This window comes from Pithys albifrons, chromosome 28, assembly GCF_047495875.1.
Source record: "Pithys albifrons albifrons isolate INPA30051 chromosome 28, PitAlb_v1, whole genome shotgun sequence".
Lineage (NCBI taxonomy): Eukaryota > Metazoa > Chordata > Aves > Passeriformes > Thamnophilidae > Pithys > Pithys albifrons.
In genome coordinates this window covers 2,642,348-2,662,691 of record NC_092485.1, presented here as the reverse complement: position 1 = coordinate 2,662,691, position 20,344 = coordinate 2,642,348, and the positions used below count along the sequence as shown (strand labels likewise).

The following is a 20,344-nucleotide window of genomic DNA, read 5'->3' as shown; positions in this document are numbered from 1 at the left end:
AAAATGGCACTTTCCCGGACCTGCACGTGGCCCGCGCCGTCGAGCTTTGCGCCCAGGGAAAAGGCGGCAGCCTTTGGCTCTCAGGTGCCAATGATCGGGCCCCATTAACCCTAGAAAAGGAGCAATCGCTTTCTGTCCTGGCACTTTTTTCCTGGCAGGAATCTTCGTCCATCTGGAATTCAAGTCTCAGTGGGGACCGTCCCTTGGGCAGTTAAATGACTCCCTGCCATCTGATCCCATCATTTCTCGGATGCTCAGCAGGGTCTGCGCCGTTTAGTACCGGGCGCTGTAGGCAGTCCCGAGCACTTCACTGTCACTGTCCAATCCAAGCTCGCTCGGCCGTGGCAAATGGACTCTTAAACGGTGAGGCCAATTCTGCGCACGCTGCGCCTCACCCAAAAATCCACCGTGCAGGGTCGAAGGGCACGTGGGGAGAGCCCTTCCCCAATCTGTGTTCGCGAAGTCTGGCCATACATACGGTTCTATGGCCAGGCCTCCCTGCGCATGCGCGGCCGCGGGGCACGCTGGGGGTTGTAGTTCGCTCGGAAGGGGGCGGGGTCAGTCCGCGCGGCGCGCGCGGGAAAGCGCTGGGGCGGCGCGGAAATGGCGGCGGGAGGAGGTTTGTGTTGTTGTTGTTGTTTTGGGGGGTTTTATCGCTCGTTGCGGCCTTAAATCCGCCGGACGGTGAGTGCGAGGGGCTGGTGGGGCTTGCAGAGAGAGGGAGAGGGTGTGGGAGCTGCTGGAGCGAGACCCCGGGTAGGAAAACTCATTGGATCAGAGTATCAAAACCCCACAGAGTGGTTTGGTTGGGAGGGACCTTAAAGCTCCTCCTGTTCAACCCCGGCCCTGGGCGGGGACACCTCCCACTAGATCAGTGTCTGGCGTAGAGAAAACCTGTGATTTCAGTGGAAAATAAGGCGGATTTGACTATTCCTCCAGCAAAAGTAGCTTTAAACGGGCTCGAGTTTACTCCAGCAGAGCGGTCAGCACATTCCTCTTGGCTGAATTCCGCAAGTCACGGTGTTGTTTTCTGTCTTTACAGGAAAACAACCATATAAAGCAATTTCCAGCATCTTTATCCCTCCCCCCTGAGGATATAAACAGCAGGGGGGTCTGGTGAGGAATCCCACTAGAAATCTCTTTCTCTGAGTTCCCACCTGGAACTTTGTGCTGGAGACTCACAAATCCTTTATAAAAACATTGTGGTTTTTAAAATAAAACAATACCATTTTACTTGCTGTGGTGGTGCTTTGGGTTTTTTTTTCAGACTGAAAGACCAGAGAGTTAATTACACGGCTGTAATTTCTGTGGGGTCAGTCACCATCTTAATCTTATTGACCCAAATCCAGACAAATTATCTGAGTTGCTCAGAGGAGAAAAAAAAAAAGCTTAAATTATTTCTAAAATCTGGGATGCAAAGTCCCTTTTAGTCCAAGTAATGTAAACATTAAAGTGTCTTTGTTTACAGCAGACCTACAAACGTGAGGTTAGAGCTGCTGAGTCTGAGGGTCCTGGTCCACTCCACTCTGCTCCATTGGCCTTCCAGATCATTCCAGAGTCTTCCCTGGCTCCTGTCACCACTTGACACTCAAGTCCATCCTCTTGGAGTGTTTCCATTCCAAAACACAACAAAAATATGTCCCTCCTTGGGATAAAATACCTATTCCTGGCTTTACTTTTCATCCTGTTGTAAATTAACTGGAAGCTGCTTGTCCTTTTTTTTATTCTTTCCTTTCAGGCTTCAGGTGGAGACTCTGCAAGTTGTGCCTGAGCTGCCAATTCCTTAAAACAGCCTCTGGTGTGTTTATTTTGCAGGAAACCTCCCTGGACTGAGCATTCCAGGTGCATCAGGAGGACTTCACAAACCTGCAGCTCCAAGTCTCTGAAAATCCATCTAAATATTCCACGTTGGGGGTGGATTTCTTGGGCCTTTGGGTTTGGAAAATCGATTTGCAAAGCCTGGGAAGAAATTAAGTTTTTTTAAGCAACAAATTCCATATGTTATATTGATAACCCAAATCCTGAAGGTAACAAAGTGTTAGAAAATTCTTATAATTTCAGTTGTTTCCCAAAATTTGAGATAGAGTAGAAAAGCAACTTCCTGTGGTTGTGAATAAAGTTGTAATTACAGCATTTGTAGTGTTTGTTATTTGTAATTCTGCCTGTCCAAAAGCAGGTTTTTCCTCCCAAAACACAAAGAAAAACACGTACCAAAGTTAAGGAAAGACCTCAGAGGGTTTGTTGGAGCAGGATCTGCTGATTTGGTCAGTGAGGATGGGCTGCAGATGCCTGGAAAGAAAAACTGAGGTTGGAGCAGTTGGTCTCCCTGAAGAGCTGAACTCACAGGATTATGGAACCATTAAGGTTGGAAAATGTTTGCACATTGGCCTTTAAGACTTACTTTTTCTCACGTTTTTCAATATTTTCATGCTCTGTAAAACAAAAAAAAAAGGAAAAATAAAAGTTGGGAAAAAATATAGGAAGGAATGGATCAGGTTTTGTGATAAAGGGAATTCATGGAATAAATGTGCATGTGTTAATAAATATACATGTACTAATAGTTCAGCTGCTGTGGTAAAGGAAATTCAGTGGTAAATGTGCTTGTGTTATAAAAAGCATCATGTCCTGCAGCTGAGACTGAAAAGCAGATTGTGCCTTTCCCTTTGGCTTTTTCCTTGTCCTCCCAAATGCCTCCAGTTTGTGTTTTCCTTGCTGTTTTCTGCTCACCCATCACATCCCAAAGTACAAGTTCATGGGGATAATTAACAGTGGCCTCAACAAGAGGAGGCTGATGATGATTCTGTCATAGAATCATAGAATGGATTGGGTTGGAAAAGACCTCCCAGAGCATCAAGTCCAACCCTTGGGCCAACTCCAGTCCCTTTACCAGATCATGGCACTCAGTGCCACGGCCAAGCTCAGCTGAAAAACCTCCAGGGATGGGGAATCCACCCCCTCTCTGGGCAGCCCATTCCAATGCCTGAGCACTCTCTCTGCAAAGAAGTTTTTTCTGATCTCCAACTTCAATTTCCCCTGGCAGAGCTTGAGCCCATCGTGCCCCCTTGTCCTATTGCTGAGTGCCTGGGAGAAGAGACCAAGCCCCACCTGGCCAGAACTTCCCTTCAGGCAGTTCCAGACAGTGCTGAGGTCACCTCTGAGCCTCCTCTTCTCCAGGCTGAACACCCCCAGCTCCCTCAGCCTCTCCCCACAGCACTTGTGCTCCAGTCCCTTCTCCAGCCTCGTTGCTCTTCTCAGTTGGGTTGGAAGAGACCTCTGAGATCAAGTCCAACCCTTGATCCAATCCCACTGTGATCACTCTGGCACTGAGTGCCCTGGGCTGGTGATCACAGTGGGGTTGGATCAAGATGTGGTGGATTCTCTGTCCCTGGAGGTGTTTCAGAGGACACTCAGTGCCACATCCAGTCCCTTCTCCAGCCTCGTTGCTCTTCTCTGGCCCCACTCCAGCCCCTCAATCTCTTTTCTGACCTGAGGAGCCCAGAACTGAACACAACTGAGTGGTCTCAGAGCAGGTTGTGTTCACCCCCTGGCAGTGAAAGAGCAGCAGGAGCTTCTCCAGACCCAGCTGTTTTCTCACCCTCTCCATTTTCAGCACCTTTTGTTTCCTTTACCTTGCTCCTCCTGAAGCATTTCTTGGCTTCTTTGGAGGATGTTTCAGAACTTCTGTTCTCCCAGCCCACAGGACTTGAGGAGTTTCTTACAGCATGCTGCAGACCTGGGAACACACATCATACATCTATTTTCACACATCATACATCTGTTTTCAGTGGTCACTCACGAATCCTCCTGCTCTTTTCTAAGTGCTTTTTCATTAATTTTAATTTTCTCCACTTCTAGAAATTTCCAGCAGGTTCCCCTGGTTGTGTTTATTTTCATTCTATTTGCTGAGCATTCCTGCAGTGAACACCTGAACAGCCACCTGGTGGTGCTTTGAGTGGGCCACAATCTCAGCTCTTCCCAGGTCTGGGTGTGAGTGTAGAACCTCAGGTACACCCTGAGGGGAGAGCTCAGCACTCACTTGGGGCATCAGCGAGAACAAACGACTCCGGGGTTCTCTCAGGAAGTGGGGGAGGAGACTCAGAGCGATCCCAGGCTGACCCTGAGAAAGCAAAGATAAAAGAGTTGGTTACCGAGCTTGAAAAATGCAGAGGGATCTGGATAGACTTGAGAGATGGGCTGATTCCAATGGGATGAAGTTCAATAAGGCCAAGTGCAGGTCCTGCCCTTTGGCCACCCCAAGCCCTGCAGCGCTCCAGGCTGGGCACAGAGTGGCTGGAGAGCAGCCAGGCAGAGGGACCTGGGGGGACTGAGGGACAGGAAGCTCAACAGGAGCCAACAGTGTGCCCAGGTGGCCAAGAAGGCCAATGGGATCCTGGCCTGGATCCAAACTAGCGTGGCCAGCAGGCCCAGGGCAGTGACCCTTCCCCTGGACTCTGCCTTGGGGAGGCCACACCTTGAGTGTTGTGTTCAGTTCTGGGCCCCTCAGTTGAGGAAAGAGATTGAGGGGCTGGAGCGGGGCCAGAGAAGAGCAACGAGGCTGGAGAAGGGACTGGAGCACAAGTGCTGTGGGGAGAGGCTGAGGGAGCTGGGGGTGTTCAGCCTGGAGAAGAGGAGGCTCAGAGGTGACCTCAGCACTGTCTGGAACTGCCTGAAGGGAAGTTCTGGCCAGGTGGGGGTTGGTCTCTTCTCCCAGGCACTCAGCAATAGGACAAGGGGGCACGATGGGCTCAAGCTCTGCCAGGGGAAATTGAAGTTGGAGAGCAGAAAGAAATTCTTTGCAGAGAGAGTGCTCAGGGATTGGAATGGGCTGCCCAGAGAGGGGGTGGATTCCCCATCCCTGGAGGTTTTTCAACTGAGCTTGGCCGTGGCACTGAGTGCCATGATCTGGTAAAGGGACTGGAGTTGGATCAAGGGTTGGACTTGATGATCTCTGAGGTCTTTTCCAACCCAATCAATTCTATGATTCTATGATAACCAAGCAGCATTTCTCAGTTGTCTCAGAGGAAACACACAACATGCAGCAAAAGAGGAGGTTGCAAGAACATCCTCACGTACAGGATGAGGCAGGAGCAGATTAGGAAATATAAAACTGCCAGTTCATCTGGTCTGGTTCTGGTTAGAGCTGTTCAGTTGCAGAACTGTTCAGCAACACAGAATTTCCACTGGAATAAGCACAGATCTTAATGACATTCACCAAATAAAGCAGCTTCAGTATAAAGCAGATCTTAATTCTAGAGATTATCCCAGCGTTAAACTTGTACCTGTTTGGGGACTCCGAATCTTCACACTCTGGAAGGAAAAAACAAGCAGGTGTTTAAAATTCCCACCACCAAACGTTGTCCTGTTGCACACAAGGGAGGCAGAGAAGAGGAGGAAAGGATGTGATGTGCAAACACCCTCCCACACACACACCCACGCTCGGGTAATGGAAAACAGACTTGTGCCTCATCCTTTCGCTTCACGGAGCTGTCACTCAGCCAAGGGATGATCAGAGATGCCTAAATCATGTCCAGCTCCTGCCTGTTCCCCAGGGCTGTGAGAACCTCAGTGAACCACCAACCTCTTCTTCATTATCCTCCTCTAAATGAGGGGCAATATGTTGATTATGGCTTAGGACCCCCAGAAATATCTGGAGTGCAGTAGATGCTGATAAGGAGGAGCCTGTCCAAGGCCTTGTCTTCCTTCCAGTCCTGAGCCCTGAAATCCCTGGAAGTGCCCAAGGCCAGGCTGGACAGGGCTTGGAGCAACCTGGGATAGTGGGAGGTGTCCCTGCCCATGGCAGGGGGTGAGATGGGATGAGCTTTAAGATCCCTGCCCACCCAAACCAGTCTGGGATTCTACAAAATAATTTATGGAAAGTGCCAAAATTGGGTCGTTCTCACAGAAGGAAACATGGTAAGGAAAATGGCACAGGGATAGTGGTGGAAAGGAGATAAAAAGCCACTTCCTTACCTTAGAGGGTCTCAGTCTCACAGAGTTATGAAACCCCTCTGAGTGAGTCTCACCACTCCACTCCCAAGAGGTTCCAATGTTTGGGTTTCTGTCTGGAAGCTGAAAATCAGAAGTGGCCAGAGGAAATTGTCCTGGAAATAATGGAACACAGGAGAGGTTTCTCATCCCAGGCAGCAGGAGACACTGCCAGGTGCTATGGAGCAACAAACCTTGGGTGAGCCCTCAGTGTTCCACAGTTAATGTTGTTGGATGCACTTACCCAATTCATTGGCCACAATAAAGGACTCTGGGGTGCGCTGGGGCAGGGGAGGAGGATCATCATCATCATCATCATCTGGCTCTGGTGGGGTGGCTGATTGGAAAGACACAGAGAGGTTACCTGCATGGAGGGACATGGACAGGGGCACGATGGGCTCAAGCTCTGCCAGTGGAAATTTAAGTTGGAGATTAGAAAAAAATTCTTTCCAGTAATCAGGGATTGGAATGGGCTGCCCAGAGAGGGGGTGGATTCCCCATCCCTGGAGGTTTTTCAGCTGAGCTTGGCCGTGGCACTGAGTGCCATGATCTGGTAAAGGGACTGGAGTTGGCCCAAGGGTTGGACTTGATGATCTGGGAGGTCTTTTCCAACCCAATCCATTCCATGATTCTATGACAGGTTACCTGCATGGCATGACATGGCAGAGGGTCACAGACCTGTGCAGAGGAACTGCCTCCTCCTGCCCTGCCACACACCAGAGGGGATGGCCAAACACCTCTGAGCTGTTGTTAAAAATCCAAATAATCCTCAGCACCACTTCCCCAGCTATGTGGCCTCAGGGACAGACCCCCAGCAGAGCTGGCAGCAGAATTCCCACTGCACAGGGGAAGATGATGAGCAGCTGGTGGTGCTGCTGCTTGGTGGTGCTGCAACTCCCAGAACTTCCCAAGAACACCAGGATAATGAGCCTGGTTTTGTGACAATTAAAGCTGAAGGGCCTGAACAGGACAAGGTGGAGCAAATGTCAAAGCTGTGGACAAAAGGAAATGTTCAACCAAGGAATAATTCCACCTTTCTCATATGGAGAGTGATGGTTTTAAGGCCACAGATCTGGGCCAAACACTTTTGTTGAACCATAGAATGGTTTGGGTTGGAAGGGGCCCTGCAGACCATCTAGTTCCAACCCCCTGGCATGGGCAGGAATGTCATCCACTAGATCAGGTTGCTCAGGGCTCCTGAAGTCCTGGTTCTCAAACTCCACGAGATTTCAGTGTCCTCCTACAAGACACTTTGAAGAAAGCACTAGGTTTGGACTTGGAAATCACATCCTCAGAGAAAACCGTGTCTGGGAGCTTTCTGAGTGCTTTTTTGTTGTCAGAATTGGTCAGACCAGTCCCTGCCTCCTCTGAGAGCTGTTCCAAGGTGAGAGTGGTTCAGAGCAGCTCTGTAATGCAAGCCCCCAAATCATGCTGTTCTAAGAATGTTGTTTATGGGAAAAAAATAAGGATGAAAGGAGTGTGAGAGTGAAACCCTTTGATCCCAAGGGAGCAGCTGCAGCTTTGCCTGGACCCCAGAAAACCACACCATCCATTCCCTGCAGCAATCCAGAGTGATCCAGCCCCATTGAATTCCAACTCTGCAGCACTTACGTAGTGGGGACACTCTCTCCTCGGTCAGGGGAGCGTGGTGGGGCAATGGGGGGCTGGCTGGGGGGGGCTCCAGAGGGGCACTGGCAGCACAGGGGGGGAGAAGCTCATCCTGCCCCTCCACAAAGCAGCTGGAGAACGCTGGGGACACGGGGTCCTCTGGAGAGAGTGACGAGAAGTAGGGATCTTCTGCTGAGCAGAGATGAGGGTAAGGGCATTGCCCGTGGTTCCTGTGGCTGGGGGGGCCATCTGCTTCTTGGCTGGAGGGGCTCAGGTCCACAGGGGAAAATCCATCCTGGAAGCTTGAGTGACCAGCATTTGGCCACTGTGAACTCCAAACAGGCCTGGCACCACCTCCATCCCATTCCCAGTCTTCTCCACACTGCCCCAGCACTAAAGGGGTTGATGCAGTCCATGCCAGAGCTGCTCTCCCTTCAGGCCCCCTCCCAGCTGCTCCCTTTGGGGCCAGGTCCAGCTCCCAGCTCCGGCGTGTCCGAGGGGCGTCCCCAGCGCCCCAAAGCTTGGCAGGAACCACCTTCCTACAGCTGATGAAGTTCAGAGCACCAAAGGAGATGGCCTGTCTCATGGGGGGCACTCCATGGCCAGAGCCATCCTGTGCTCCTGGGGCACACAGAGGTGGCAGGGACGCTTTGCTTTGTGCCACCAGAGGAGCCCGTTGGTGCTTGTCCTGCTCTGGAGGAAGATGCTGGTGCACATCCCGCTCTGGAGGAAGATGCTGGTGCACATTCCGCTCTGGAGGAAGATGCTGGTGCACACCCTGCTCTGGAGGAAGATGCTGGTGCACACCCTGCTCTGGAGGAAGATGCTGGTGCACATCCCGCTGTGGAGGATGATACTGGTGCACATCCCGCTCCTCTCGCTCTGAGCTGCAATAACACACCGTGGTGTGGAGTCAGAGCCATGGAGTGCTCAGAAATCTCTGTCAGCTACTACCAAAACCCACCCCATTGCTCCTAGGAGCAATTCCCTGAGGAATTCTCTCAGCTCAGCCTCAAGGAAGGAACACAGGGAAGGACTGTGCCCTGTTTGAGCACCATTAAATGATGAACAGAGAAGGCCCCTTTATGCCAGTAAATTGTACCAAAATGCAAAATTATTTACAGAAAGCAGACCAAATTTGCCCAGAGATCCCACCGCCCTCAGAAGCTGCCCATGCTGGGAAGCTGGACTGCTCAGGATTGCTGTTCCTGCAGCAAGAGGCACTGGAGCAGCACGTGCAGGTGGAAGGTGGGACCAGTCTGGGGGCATCCTGTGGGGTGCACAGTGCCAGGCAGAGGGGATGACCCTGGGATGACCCAGCTCTGGGGCGTCTCCATGTGCATGAATCTGTTTTATGCTGTTCCCAGTTCCTATGTGAAGCACCACATAAGCACAGAGTAAAGCAGAGCCCAGGGCAGAAGAGGGGACAGGTGATGACAAACAGGGAAGAGGCTGAGACAGCCTCAGAGACACATCAGGGAGAAGAACAGCAATTACCAGGAAATTTGGGAAAATTTCTTCACTGAAAGGGTGATCAGGCACTGCCCAGGTAAGTGATGGAATCACTATCCCTGGGAGTGTTCCAAAAACATGTAGATGTGACACTTGGGGACATGTTTTAGTGGTGGACCTGGCAGTGCTGGATTAATGGTTGGACTTGGGAGTCTTGGAGGTCTTTTCCAACCTTAATGATTCCATGATTCTATAAATTATGATAGGAACAAATGTGAGAGTTGAAGTGGGACAAATACCAATACAGGGAATCTTGTGCTGTGGCCTTACCAGGTGAGGAAACTCAGACCATAAATGTCATCCACTGGAGTCAGGAGTGGCTTGGCTGCAGGAGGCCCTGCTCGTGTCTAGGGAAAGAAAAGTTTGGGAAGTAGGAGTGAGGAGGGAGAATGCAAAGGGCACCAACATGGTGCTTCAGGACCTGGAATTTGTGCAAGCTACTATTAACTATTAATGCAGTTGGGAAATGACAGGCAACAAGTTGCAATCCCCAAACTGGGGCTGAAAACTGCAGACAGAACCAAAGAGCAATTCCTGCCAGCACCTTTTTGGAATGAGGGTACACCAGACCCTACAACCATCCAGCTGTGCCACTACTGTAGAAAGATGGTGTTTTTCTATTCACTCATGACATTAAACATTATAAGACATATAGAAGATTAAAAACATTATAAAAGATATAAAAAATATAAAATTATTTTGAGACCAAGGAGAAATGTAGGTGTTGTTTGTGATAAGCATTGCACATTCAGAGGTGGATTCTGATGGGTTAACTTCAAAAGAGATTTAATTTGAGCATCAAGGGCAGCAGAAAACATGGGGATTCATCCCAGGCCTGCAGCAGGAATTGAGGTTGGAGCTGGCTGACAGGGAGCTGTTTGTCCTGGGAGTTTTACCTGGGAAGCAGCAGAGTCTTTCTGGGCATCCAGTGCTTTAATCTGCCTTCTGAAGAGCTCGATCACCGCATCGTAAACCAGCTCGTACTGCTCCTGCATTCCAGACAGACAAACCACATGAGAGCCACCTCCTGTGCTGCCTGACAATGGGCACCTCTGCCCAAATGAAGCAGAGAGAGGCTGCCACTTTCCTGTCCACTGGCAGGGTGTGAATCCTCAGCAGAGACAGAAGCTACAACTTTCACAGGGTTCAGACTGAAGCATGTGGGGGATTTTTGGATGTACCAACACACTGTTCTGCATTGAGCTTCCTCTTCAGGCTGTCTCAGCTGAAAAAACTTCCCACTTTATTTCCTGGATAGAGCCTTTTCACAGCATAAGCAGTCAATAAATCCCACTGCAAGCCCTGTCCCAGCTGTCTACCAGGAAATGGTCAGCCACCAAAGTAATTTCTGCAAAATCACTTCTCTTCAGAAAGGGACTGTGCACATCTCCACACCCCACTCCCACCAGCACAACTGCTCTGGGTTTCCATACTGCCAGCCCTGCTGGGGAACAGCTGAGGTCCCAGGATGGGGGAGAGACCAGTGGTGAGCTCTCCCAAACCTACCTTGGTCTGCACAATGCAAGGTCTCCGCGTGCGCATTTCCTGGACCAGGCTGAAAACACTGAAGTTCACTGGAACGATCTTGTGAGAAAGAGAAAAGACAAAATGGTTTTAAACTAAAAGAGGAGAGATTTAGATTAGATTTTGGGAAGAAATTCTCCCCTGTGAAAGTGTGAGGCCCTGGCACAGGTTGGGCAGAGAAGCTGTGGCTGCCCCATCCCTGGAAATGTCCAAGGCCAGGTTGGACAGGGCTTGGAGCAACCTGGGTTATGGAAGGTGTCCCTGCCCATGGCAGAGGGGGAAAGAGGTGACATTTAAGGCCCCTTCCAACCCAAGTCTTACCATGATTTCTATGATTTCTCTATTACAGATAGGTCTAATTCCAAGCAGGTTCCAAGTCATGGTGCAGTTTAGAGCAGTGTCTGAAATTCTGCTGTTGCAAGAACTTTTAACAAAGGACCTGCCTAAAGAGCTATTTTTTATTACAAACCATCCTCCTCCCTCCTGTCTCACACTCCATGGAAAATACCCTTTTTATAACAGCCCTGGTACTATCTTTGGAAAGCACAAAGGACACAACACTGATTTCCCAGATGAATGGATTTAGGGAACTGTGGAACAGAACACAACAGTCCCTGCTCTGAGGCCAGGGATTACTGCCTGGGCATCATTACTGGAGGGTCAGAGCAAAGCAAGGTGTTGGTTTGGAAGCTCTGGGTGTCTGATGTGCAACTGTGGAGAGACAAATACAGACAGTAAAGTCATATTGAAAAGTCAGTGCAGAGCCAAGTGCTGTGAGCTGGAGTTCTGGCCAGGGGGAGCAACACAGGGGGGATTCTGCCCCATCAGTGGGATGCTGTTGCACTGGGATGGGAAGGGAGCAGTGGCAGAGCCTACAGAGAGAGAAGCAGCACAAACTGGGACTGGAGGGGGTACCAGCAGCTTGGCCAGTGCTGCCCTCTGCTCAGGCTGTGCAGTCCTTCCATTAGTGGCTACCACCTGAAACAGTCCTGCCTGCAGCCAGAGGGGGTGAGGGACACAGAGAAGGTGAGAGAGAGGCAGAGGGGTGCAGGTGCCACCCAAGTGTGCCCAGGGCTGACACTCACCCCGTCCTGGAGCAGCTTCTGGGTGTAGTCAATGGCGCAGATGACGCCCGTTCTCCCACAGCCAGCACTGCAACGACAGCACAGCAGGGTCATGGACAGGCACACTGTGCTTTCTGACCAGGACATTTGGAGAAGACCCACAGCCACCTGTGACCCTCCTGTCCCACGCAGGAGAAGGTGCAGACCCACACAACAGCCCTGCTGCAGCTTAACCCCACATAGGGCTCTGCCTTTCCCCAGCCTTGCTGCAGGATGGGAGGCACAGCTTGCCCCCTGAAAACAGCTCTCAGTCCTCCTGTGGTGACCAGCCACACATGGACATGCCCAGTGTTGGTGGCCTCTTAACTAGACCTTCTCACTCTCCAGAACTACAAGGAGGTTGGAGCCAGATGAGGGTCGGTCTCTTCTCCCAAGTAACAAGTAACAAGACAAGAGGAAACAGCCTCAAGTTGTGCCAGGGGAGGTTTAGATTGGATGTTAGGAAAAATTTCTTCACCAGGAGGGTTGTCCAGCCCTGGCACAGCTGCCCAGGGCAGTGGTGGAGTCACCATCCCTGGAGGGATTTAAAAGACACATAGGTGTGGCACTTTGGGAGGTGGTTTAGTGGTGGGCTTGGCAGTGCTGGGGGAATGACTGGACACCACCACCTTAAAGGTCTTTTCCAACCTAAACAATTCCATGATTCTGTGATTCTGTTGCTGGCCTGCTGCTGTCTCCTTCCCTGTCACCTGGCCATGCCAGCTGTCCTCAGAAGACCCCTTTTCCTTAGGGCTTCCCATGAGGGGAGCTTAGCTGAGGGCTTGGCCAGCTGCCACCTGATATGGAGGCTGAGGAAGCAAGAGCATGGGGGACCAGGGGGCCAGCAGCCCTTCCCCAGTGGTAGCCACCTCACCCACCTGCAGTGGATGCAGACAGGGACATTGTCATCTGGCTGGTAGCAGCGAATCTCCCTGATGAGCTCCAGGATGGGGTCGATGGAGGAGGGGACATGATGGTCTGGCCAGTTTTTGTAGTGGAAGTGGTGGATGGTGCGGGTCACCTGCAAGAGGACAGAGCTGGCAGAGTCTGGGCCAGCCAAGGGGATGCTGCCACAGCTCCTGCAGACACAGACAGGGATGTTGGCATGCCAGGGGCAAGCTGGGTGGCTGCACACATCTCCAGGCCCCACCTGCACCAGCAGGCAAAGGGCAGAGCTTTGCAGCTGGTTTTGCTGCATTGCCATTTTATGACATTCTTGATGCTACTCATTGGTCTCACCTGCCCAGGGTCTGATTTGCCATGATTGACAAACAGCTTCAGAAACTGAGGTCTGAGTTAATTAATTTTTTACTTTTTTGTTCCCTCAACTACTGTCAAATCTAAATCAGTGGCCTGACCAGCATAAAATTTTCTGTACAAAATGTACCGTATTTTAATATATTATATAATAAAACCAGGCAAGCTGCACTTCCTGCCTTGACCTCTCCTACTTACCTCATTGAGGGTCACCCTTAAAGTCCTGATCACATACTCATTCCTCTTCTCCTCTGCTTCCTGCAGAAGAAGAAGCCAGAGCCACATTGCCATGGGTGCCAGGGGGTTTGGGGCACAGGACAGGGCAGTGCTGGGGGGGCTGCACTCACACAGGAGATGGCAAAGGGGCCGCAGTGCAGGGGGGGCCTGTTCAGCTCTGCCCAGTACTGCTCACACTTCTTCTGTAGGGAGAAGCAGGAGGTGTTTGGTTATTCCCACTGGCCCAGCTGTGCTGTCTCCTCTCATTTTCCAGGACAGAATTCACACTGGGAAGAGGCTCAGCTCTCGCTGCTGAGCAGCTCCAGCCTCCCCTTCCCAGCCACTGTGGCTGGTTTTCCCTTTCCATAGAGGCTCTCTATGCTACTGGAAATGTTTAAGAATTTTATTTAATTACAGGATGGTTTGGGTTGAAAGGAACCTTAAAGCTCATCTCGTTCCACCCCCTGCCATGTGCAGGGACCATTTGCTGCTGGAAATTCAGGAAACAGCTCGTGTCAAACAGAAATGTGCTGTCACTAATGAGATTTAGTAAAAAGCTGCACCTCTCACCCTGCCCTGGCACTGTCACCACAGAGGCCACCTCTGACACGCCACTCACCTTCCCCATTTCGAACTCCATACAAGCCATGACCACGACCTGCAGAGAGGAGGTTCATCAGAAAGGTCTGAACACAAGTTCCTTATCCAGGCAGCGAAAACAAACTCATCACTTGCAGGTTTATCAGCAACAAGGAAGTTCTGTGGGCTGCATTCCCTTGGGCCATGACTGGCCAAACTGGGAGCATCACCCACTTTCCAGGCACAAGGACCTTCCCACCCAGAGCACAGAGACAGCCACCAGCAAATTCCTGGCAGGGGAGGCTGATGAGAGGGATACAGGCACAGACACACCTGGAGTAAAACCCTGACACTCCCACTGACTCACAAAGGATTTCAGGCTGTATGGACAACATTTCTTTCAAAAAACCCCAAACATGTAAACTTTATATTTAAATATAAATCTGCACCTTACCAGAACTTTATATTCCCAAATCATCCTCCAAAAGTCAATGACAGTAGTGGGCAGAGGACCCTGGGTTGCAATGTAGGCTCTTGGCCCATAGACACCCTAGAACATTCAAACCAGACATGGAGACATTGGTGCATGGTTCACTAGCAGAAACAAAGCCATTCCTCTCTCTGAATCTGATCTTATTCAATGAGCCCATTAAGGATTTAGAAGGACTTTCATAGAGGTCAGTTATAGGCACCTACATTAAATCAAACAATGGTGTGCAAACCTCCCAAAGGCAGAGCCAAGCCAGGGAGCTGGGTTTGAGCCACTCCCAGAGACCACCACCAGCTCCTGCAGTGCATCTGGGAGCTTCAGCTGATGTGGCCACAGCTGATGCAACTCTGTTGGCCAAAGAATGAACCATGAGCCTGTTGGGAGGGTCTGTTCTTCTGCAGGGGGTTACAGAAAGCCCTGGGTCAGTGTCCTGGAGAATCACAGACTATTCTGAGTTGGAAGGGACCCACAAGGATCACCAAGTCCAATTCTTAAGTCAATGGCCTCATAGGGGATTGAACTCATGACCTTGGCATTATTACAACCAAGTTTTAGCCAACTGAGCTAATCTCAGGGTCTAACTGTCAGCTATCTATCCATCCATCTACTTATCCATCCATTTCTCTATCCATATCTAGCCACCTGACCCCCTATCTCTCAGTCAGAGAAGGGTCCCAAAGGCACAGGAGAGTCCCCAAACACGTGGAGCTCCTGCTGGAGGGCTGGCCCACACTGACCTGCCCCGTCGCTCGGCCCTGCAGCGGGTCCCAGCCGTGCTCAGTGCAAGGCTTCCTGCCTCTGCTCTGGTTTCAGCCAAGGTGACTCTGGCCACAGCCAGTTTTGCACCATTGTCACCCACCAAAGGCAGCAGCACTGAGGAAGTCAGGGCTGTGAACCACAAATTGTTCCACCACCTGCCCTGGTGCCGGTGCACGTCCCTGGCCCTGGAGCCTGGTGGGTCTGTGCTGCACGGGGTGTTCTCTGGAAGGCTCATGGGTTGGGCACATCTTACACCCAGTTATCCATGAACACAGCCCAGACACTCCTGCAGGATCCTCTTATCCAGCAGAGCCCCCAGCCTGGTCCTCCTGGCACAACTCAGTGAGGGGGCACCACCAACACCTCCACAGGGCAAAGCGCCACGGAAGAGGCAATACCTTGATGAAGTTGGCGTTGATGTAATGAGAATCTGTGTCAGATGTAATCAGGGACAGCTCCACTCTGCTGTGGTCAACTGCAGGCACAAAAGCAGGAAAAGCAGCAGTCAGAGTCTGTGTTTCATCATTGCTGAGCTCCTCGGGATGCAGCACAAGGTGCTTTGGAGGAGTACTTGCACCAGGGAGCTCATCCCAGAGCAGGTCAGTGGCTGTGCCAGCAGCTGGTGTCACCTCCCACAGCTCCTGGCAGAGCTGCCCACACACACAGGAGATGGACAAGCTCCTTGTGGGGTGAGGGTGAGGGCTTAGGGCAGAGTTGCAGGTGCTGCCACCACCCCAGTGCAATGCTGATCCCTCTGACTGTGCAGCAAGCCAAGCCTAAGATCACCCAGCCCTCCATCTGACATTGTGTGGGGTTAGATACAACAGTTTGAAGGTTGGCCTTGATGATCTTGGAGGTCTTTCCCAACCTTAATGATTCTATGATTTATTGTTCTCAAGATAGGATGGATGAAAGGGACAATCAGACCATCCTTTGGAGAACACCATGTGAAGCCAGGACAAGCCACAACAGGTTTTGCCTCTACTCTGCTTTGGACATCATGGAGACACCTTTGTCCAAAGCCATTTTCCAGAAAGCCTTGGAAAACAAGTGCTTGCAATGCTGCCCAGAAACCTTGCAAGGATAATCACTGAGGGATGTATTTCCTAGCGAAATAATCTGTGTTTCTTCTGTCTCTAGAAACATCACAGAATCACAGAACATCCTGAGCTGGAAGGGACCCTCATGGATCATCGAGTCCAACTCCTGGCCCTGCACAGGACAACCCCAAAATCCCACTGTGTGCCTCAGAGTGCTGACATGTGCCAAAGCCTTCCAGAGCATGGACTGCAGCAGCCAAGCCTTAAATCTGAACAGCAGGATTCAAGGCCAACAGACAGCAGTGAGATGCTCACACACAGAGCTGTGCAGGTGGGCATGGGAGGATGAAAACAGACCTGAGAGCTAAAAAAACCCCCAAAGGCTGAACAGAAACATGTGCCATTTCCAACCTACAAGGTAAGATGTCCTTGTATCTGTTCTTCTTGGCATTCTCTGGTTGCTCAGCTGCTGCTGTAGGGTAGATTTTATCCAGCTTGTACTTTGTTGACTGCCTTTTCAGCTTCTGTGATAAAAGAATGGAACAAATTACAGCAGAGGTGCTACATCCAGCACTACTAGAGAGCACATTGAAGGTCTCAGGGAGTCAGGTTTGCTGCCACAAAGAGAGGTCAGCACCGTTAATTCTTTCCTGAGTGGTTTTTTCTCAAGACACTCAGAGCAAGAACAGAGACAGAACCACCTGAGCGTCCCAGCACAGGCTTGTGAAGAATGGAAAGTGCGCGCTGAGGCAGAGCCCACACGCCGCCTTCTGAAGTGACACAAGTCAGACACAGGGGAACCATTCTCGGTACAAAAGGCACCCAGATAAGAGGAGTGACAATGGCAAACCACCTTGAACAAATGCTGTCAGAAAAGACAGATACATTCATTGATTTTTCTGACTTTGGTGAAGGTGCTCCCATCCATAGCTGCAAACACTAAGGGAGCACAAGCAATCGGAGCAGAGTAGCTACATGGGCTGATGAAAGAGAGGGAAGGAGTCCTGGGACAGACCCTTAGGGCTGCAAATCTCTCATCTCTCCCAGGATAAAGCTGCAGCACTCACAGAGAGCTGAAGCATCTTTTTGTTGCCAAAACACAGAATTTTGTTTCAGTGTCACCAGCTTCTAAATAACACACACTGTTCTTCACCACCAGCTTTGAAAACACCATCCATCTTTTCTTTCATAATTTTTTTCCCCAAGTCAGAGCTGCTTTTAACATTAAACTGCAGTTTTAAAACATTAAATAGAGCCACAAAACCCCAGGAGTCACATCTCACGGACCTGCTGGAATGAGTCAGGGAGAAGGTACAGGAGGCTCAGGACAGTCCACGTGTCCAGCCTCTATTAATTAAGAATATGGGGCAGACACAGTGGGATGGATGCTGTGGGGCAGGGTGGCTTTTGGAGACTCCATATCCCTGTAACCTTCTGAGCAATTCTGGTGTTGGTCACATCCTGCCATTCCTCCTTCCAGGGGAAGCTTTTATGGAAGGGGCATCACTCCATCCTGAAGCCAATTCTCACAGAGCTGAGGCCCTGAATCATCTTTTGTGTCCCTCAATAATCTGACATCAAACCACCTGGGAAATGACTGCATAGGAGAAAGCAGGTGAGAATCACAGAATATCCTGACTTGGAAGGGACCCACCAGGATCATCCAGTTCAACTCCTGACCCTGCACAGGACACTCCCAACAATCCCACCCTATGCCTGGAGCATTCTCCAAATGCTCCTGGAGCTCTGGCAGGTTTGGGGCTGTTGCCCTGTGGAGTCTGTTCCAATCTGGATCCAGGAAGGGTCAAACTCCCCCTGTGAGTCTGCACAGACAGAAAAAGGGGACTCAAACAACCCCCCCCTAATTTACAGTAACACCACCACAATTTGCTTGTACAAGTGGTTGGTCACACCAGGAGAGGGCAGGAATTGGGATGGAGAAATGGCCCTGAACATTTCTGCCAAGTCTGGAAATGCAGGACAATGCCTGGAAAGGCCTCTGCCTTGCAGAAGTGGCAGCAAGTCAGGTCACCCTGAGAAGATCTCATTCCATACAAGAGGAAATGAAACCTTGACCACTTCTACCTGCCATTTTGGGCTGAAATTAATATATTTGGCTGCTAGAGCCAGTTTGTGCTGCGGGGCTCAGAGCTTGCTGCCTCACACACACAGCACAGCCCGTCAGCAAGAGGGGAAATTCAGCAGCCTGTGACAGCCTTTGTTCCATGGAACAACAGACTGTCACTGCAGGCTCAGATTAATCACTTCCCTCTGCCCCAGACACCTGAAACCCAGCACTCATCTTTTCCCAAGTGTTTGAAGTGCCAGACTTGACTGGTCCAACAAAGCAGGGCAGGATCTCGTGGGGATCCATCAGTAACTCCTGTGCCTTCCTGGACCCCACTGGCACAGCCAGGGCTTGGGCTGGAGTTTGACACACCTCAGATCTCACAGTTTTACCCTTCCCTGTGTCTTTTAGAGCTGTTGTTGGGTCTCAGCAGCCCAGCCAGCCTGCCAGAGCCACAGCAGGAGCCACCACCACCCACCAGCCTTAGCTCTGAGATGGTGCTTTGCCACCTGAGCCTCACCCCGGCACCCAGCAAATAAAAAGCTGTCAGAGAGCTCACAAATTCAGGGCACTGCACAGATCTGAACTAGCTGGGAGCTGTGGAGTGCAGGGCGAGGTGGGAACCAGCAGCACTTTGTGCAGATTTGCTTTGAGGGAAAAGAAATTAGTTCCCAGGAGGGAGGGACAGGAGCACAACTGGACATACAGCATTTAGATCCCAGGTGACAAAATGGTTTGAGTGGGAATGGACCTTAAGGATCATCTCATCCTACCCCCTGCCATGGGCAGGGACACCCTCCACCAGCCCAGGTTGCTCCAAGCTCTGTCCAGCCTGGACCTGAACACTTCCAGGGATGGGGCAGTCACAGCTTCTCTGGGCAACTCGTGCTCTACTGGAAGGAAAAGCTAATTCAAGGAGCAAGCAGAGACCCCTGTCAGGAACAGGGAGGTCACAGCTATAACAGTGCAAGGGGGAGAAGGAGCAAAGGCTCCATGTTCCTCCCTGTCCCCCCAGTTCTGTTACCAGGCAAAGTGAAACTGTGTCTTGACAAGTGCATTCGCCAAGCAGAAAACAGGAAGCACTCGGGTAATTAGTTAAAAAGCAAGCAGTTCAAAGGCAAACTCTTAAATTCCTCTTGTGTCTCTACATTCCTTTTAACCCAGGTAACTCCTGGGTGACTCTTTGTTATGAAATGCCCAGGAAGTCTTACTGTCACATGCAAACCTTGCCCCAGTCTGGAAGGTGACCCAGCAGTTCCCTTCGGAATGAGCAGAAACACTGAGCGGAGCCTCGAGCGAACTCACCAAAAACTCCTCTGCGAACTCTCCTCTGCTGAGCTTCTTGCCTTGGACCCTTTGCAGGTTTTGTAGCAGGATCTCCCTTTGGTCCATGTTGCCAGGGACAGAGTGTGCCTGGCCTGAGCCTCCCGGGAAGGGACATGGCAAGTGCGTGCGCAGCGGAAGGCACCGCTCGGGAGCGCGGCACAGCCTGTGGTTTTCTGACTTCATCCCCAGCCCCAAAGGAAATTAGTACGTAGCACACACCGTGGTCAAACAGCACAACAGAACACTCAGCACGGGGCCCTGGAGCCCTCGTTTAAAACCACACACCCCCAGCGTGGGGTCTCACAGCAGGGTGGGCACAGCGAGCGGGGCATGAGGCCCCCGGTGCCCCCAGCACACCTGGGAGACCCCTCTGAGCACCCCATCATCCCATTCCTCCAGCACCCTGTCCAGCCATCACTGCCAGGGTTCAGGGGAGCACAGGGGCAGCTGCAGAGCACCCACGGCACTGGGAAGGCTCCAAACATGGAATATGCTGTGACTGGAGGAGTCCCTAAAGCACCATGGAAAACTCACAGCTCCCCTTCATGCTTTTAGCTCAGAATCATAAGCAGGTTTTGCCTTGAGGCAACAGCAAAGTAGTTCCCAGGAGGGGCCAGGAGCACTGCTGGACATAAAGCACACAGATCCATTCCAGTTTGGGTGGAAGGGACCTTAAAGCTTGTGCCATTCCACCCCCTGCCATGGGCAGGGACACCTTTCACTAACCAGTCACCCTAAGCCTTATTTAACCTGCCCTTCCCCTGGCAGGACACCCCAACAGGGGTGTGTAAAGCTGCTTTTTGTATGGCACAATCTTCATTATTTTGATTCTCATGGAGGAAGCTGAGCTGTGCTCCTGCAGCTACACACAATTATG

The 20,344-nt window shown here is 51.1% G+C and overlaps 1 protein-coding gene across 2 annotated transcripts; it reads right to left on the bottom strand.

Moving 5' to 3' along the window:
• Positions 1-1,101: 1,101 nt before the first annotated feature.
• PTPN22 (protein tyrosine phosphatase non-receptor type 22) lies at positions 1,102-19,649 on the bottom strand. 2 transcript variants are annotated; one of them, XM_071578882.1, is made up of 21 exons: positions 19,447-19,625; positions 16,489-16,594; positions 15,432-15,508; positions 14,239-14,334; positions 13,825-13,863; positions 13,337-13,408; positions 13,188-13,247; positions 12,611-12,753; positions 11,715-11,781; positions 10,612-10,689; positions 10,002-10,094; positions 9,376-9,452; positions 7,597-8,480; positions 6,230-6,322; positions 5,971-6,101; positions 5,280-5,307; positions 4,037-4,117; positions 3,630-3,733; positions 2,402-2,432; positions 2,212-2,289; positions 1,102-1,959 (listed from the first exon to the last, which is right to left on the bottom strand). In XM_071578882.1, exons 1-21 carry the CDS (start codon positions 19,531-19,533, stop codon positions 1,895-1,897), a joined length of 2,490 nt encoding a protein of 829 aa, XP_071434983.1. In that variant the 5' UTR covers positions 19,534-19,625; the 3' UTR covers positions 1,102-1,894. The 2 variants fall into 2 exon arrangements, with proteins under 2 accessions (XP_071434983.1, XP_071434984.1); XM_071578883.1 differs by having other exon boundaries at positions 1,104-1,959; positions 16,489-16,597; positions 19,447-19,649.
• Between the last annotated feature and the right edge of the window lie 695 nt (positions 19,650-20,344).

What these genes read in the sequence shown, in the direction of transcription:
- PTPN22 (XM_071578883.1), bottom strand. Translation starts at nt 19,533, where the DNA reads ATGGACCAAAGGGAGATCCTGCTACAAAACCTGCAAAGGGTCCAAGGC. An exon ending in ATACAAGGACATCTTACCTT is followed by an intron (nt 15,509 to 16,488) that starts GTAGGTTGGAAA and finishes TTGTGCCTGCAG; the next exon opens with TTGACCACAGCAGAGTGGAG. An exon ending in GGAGAGAGTGTCCCCACTAC is followed by an intron (nt 6,323 to 7,596) that starts GTAAGTGCTGCA and finishes CTTTCCAATCAG; the next exon opens with CCACCCCACCAGAGCCAGAT.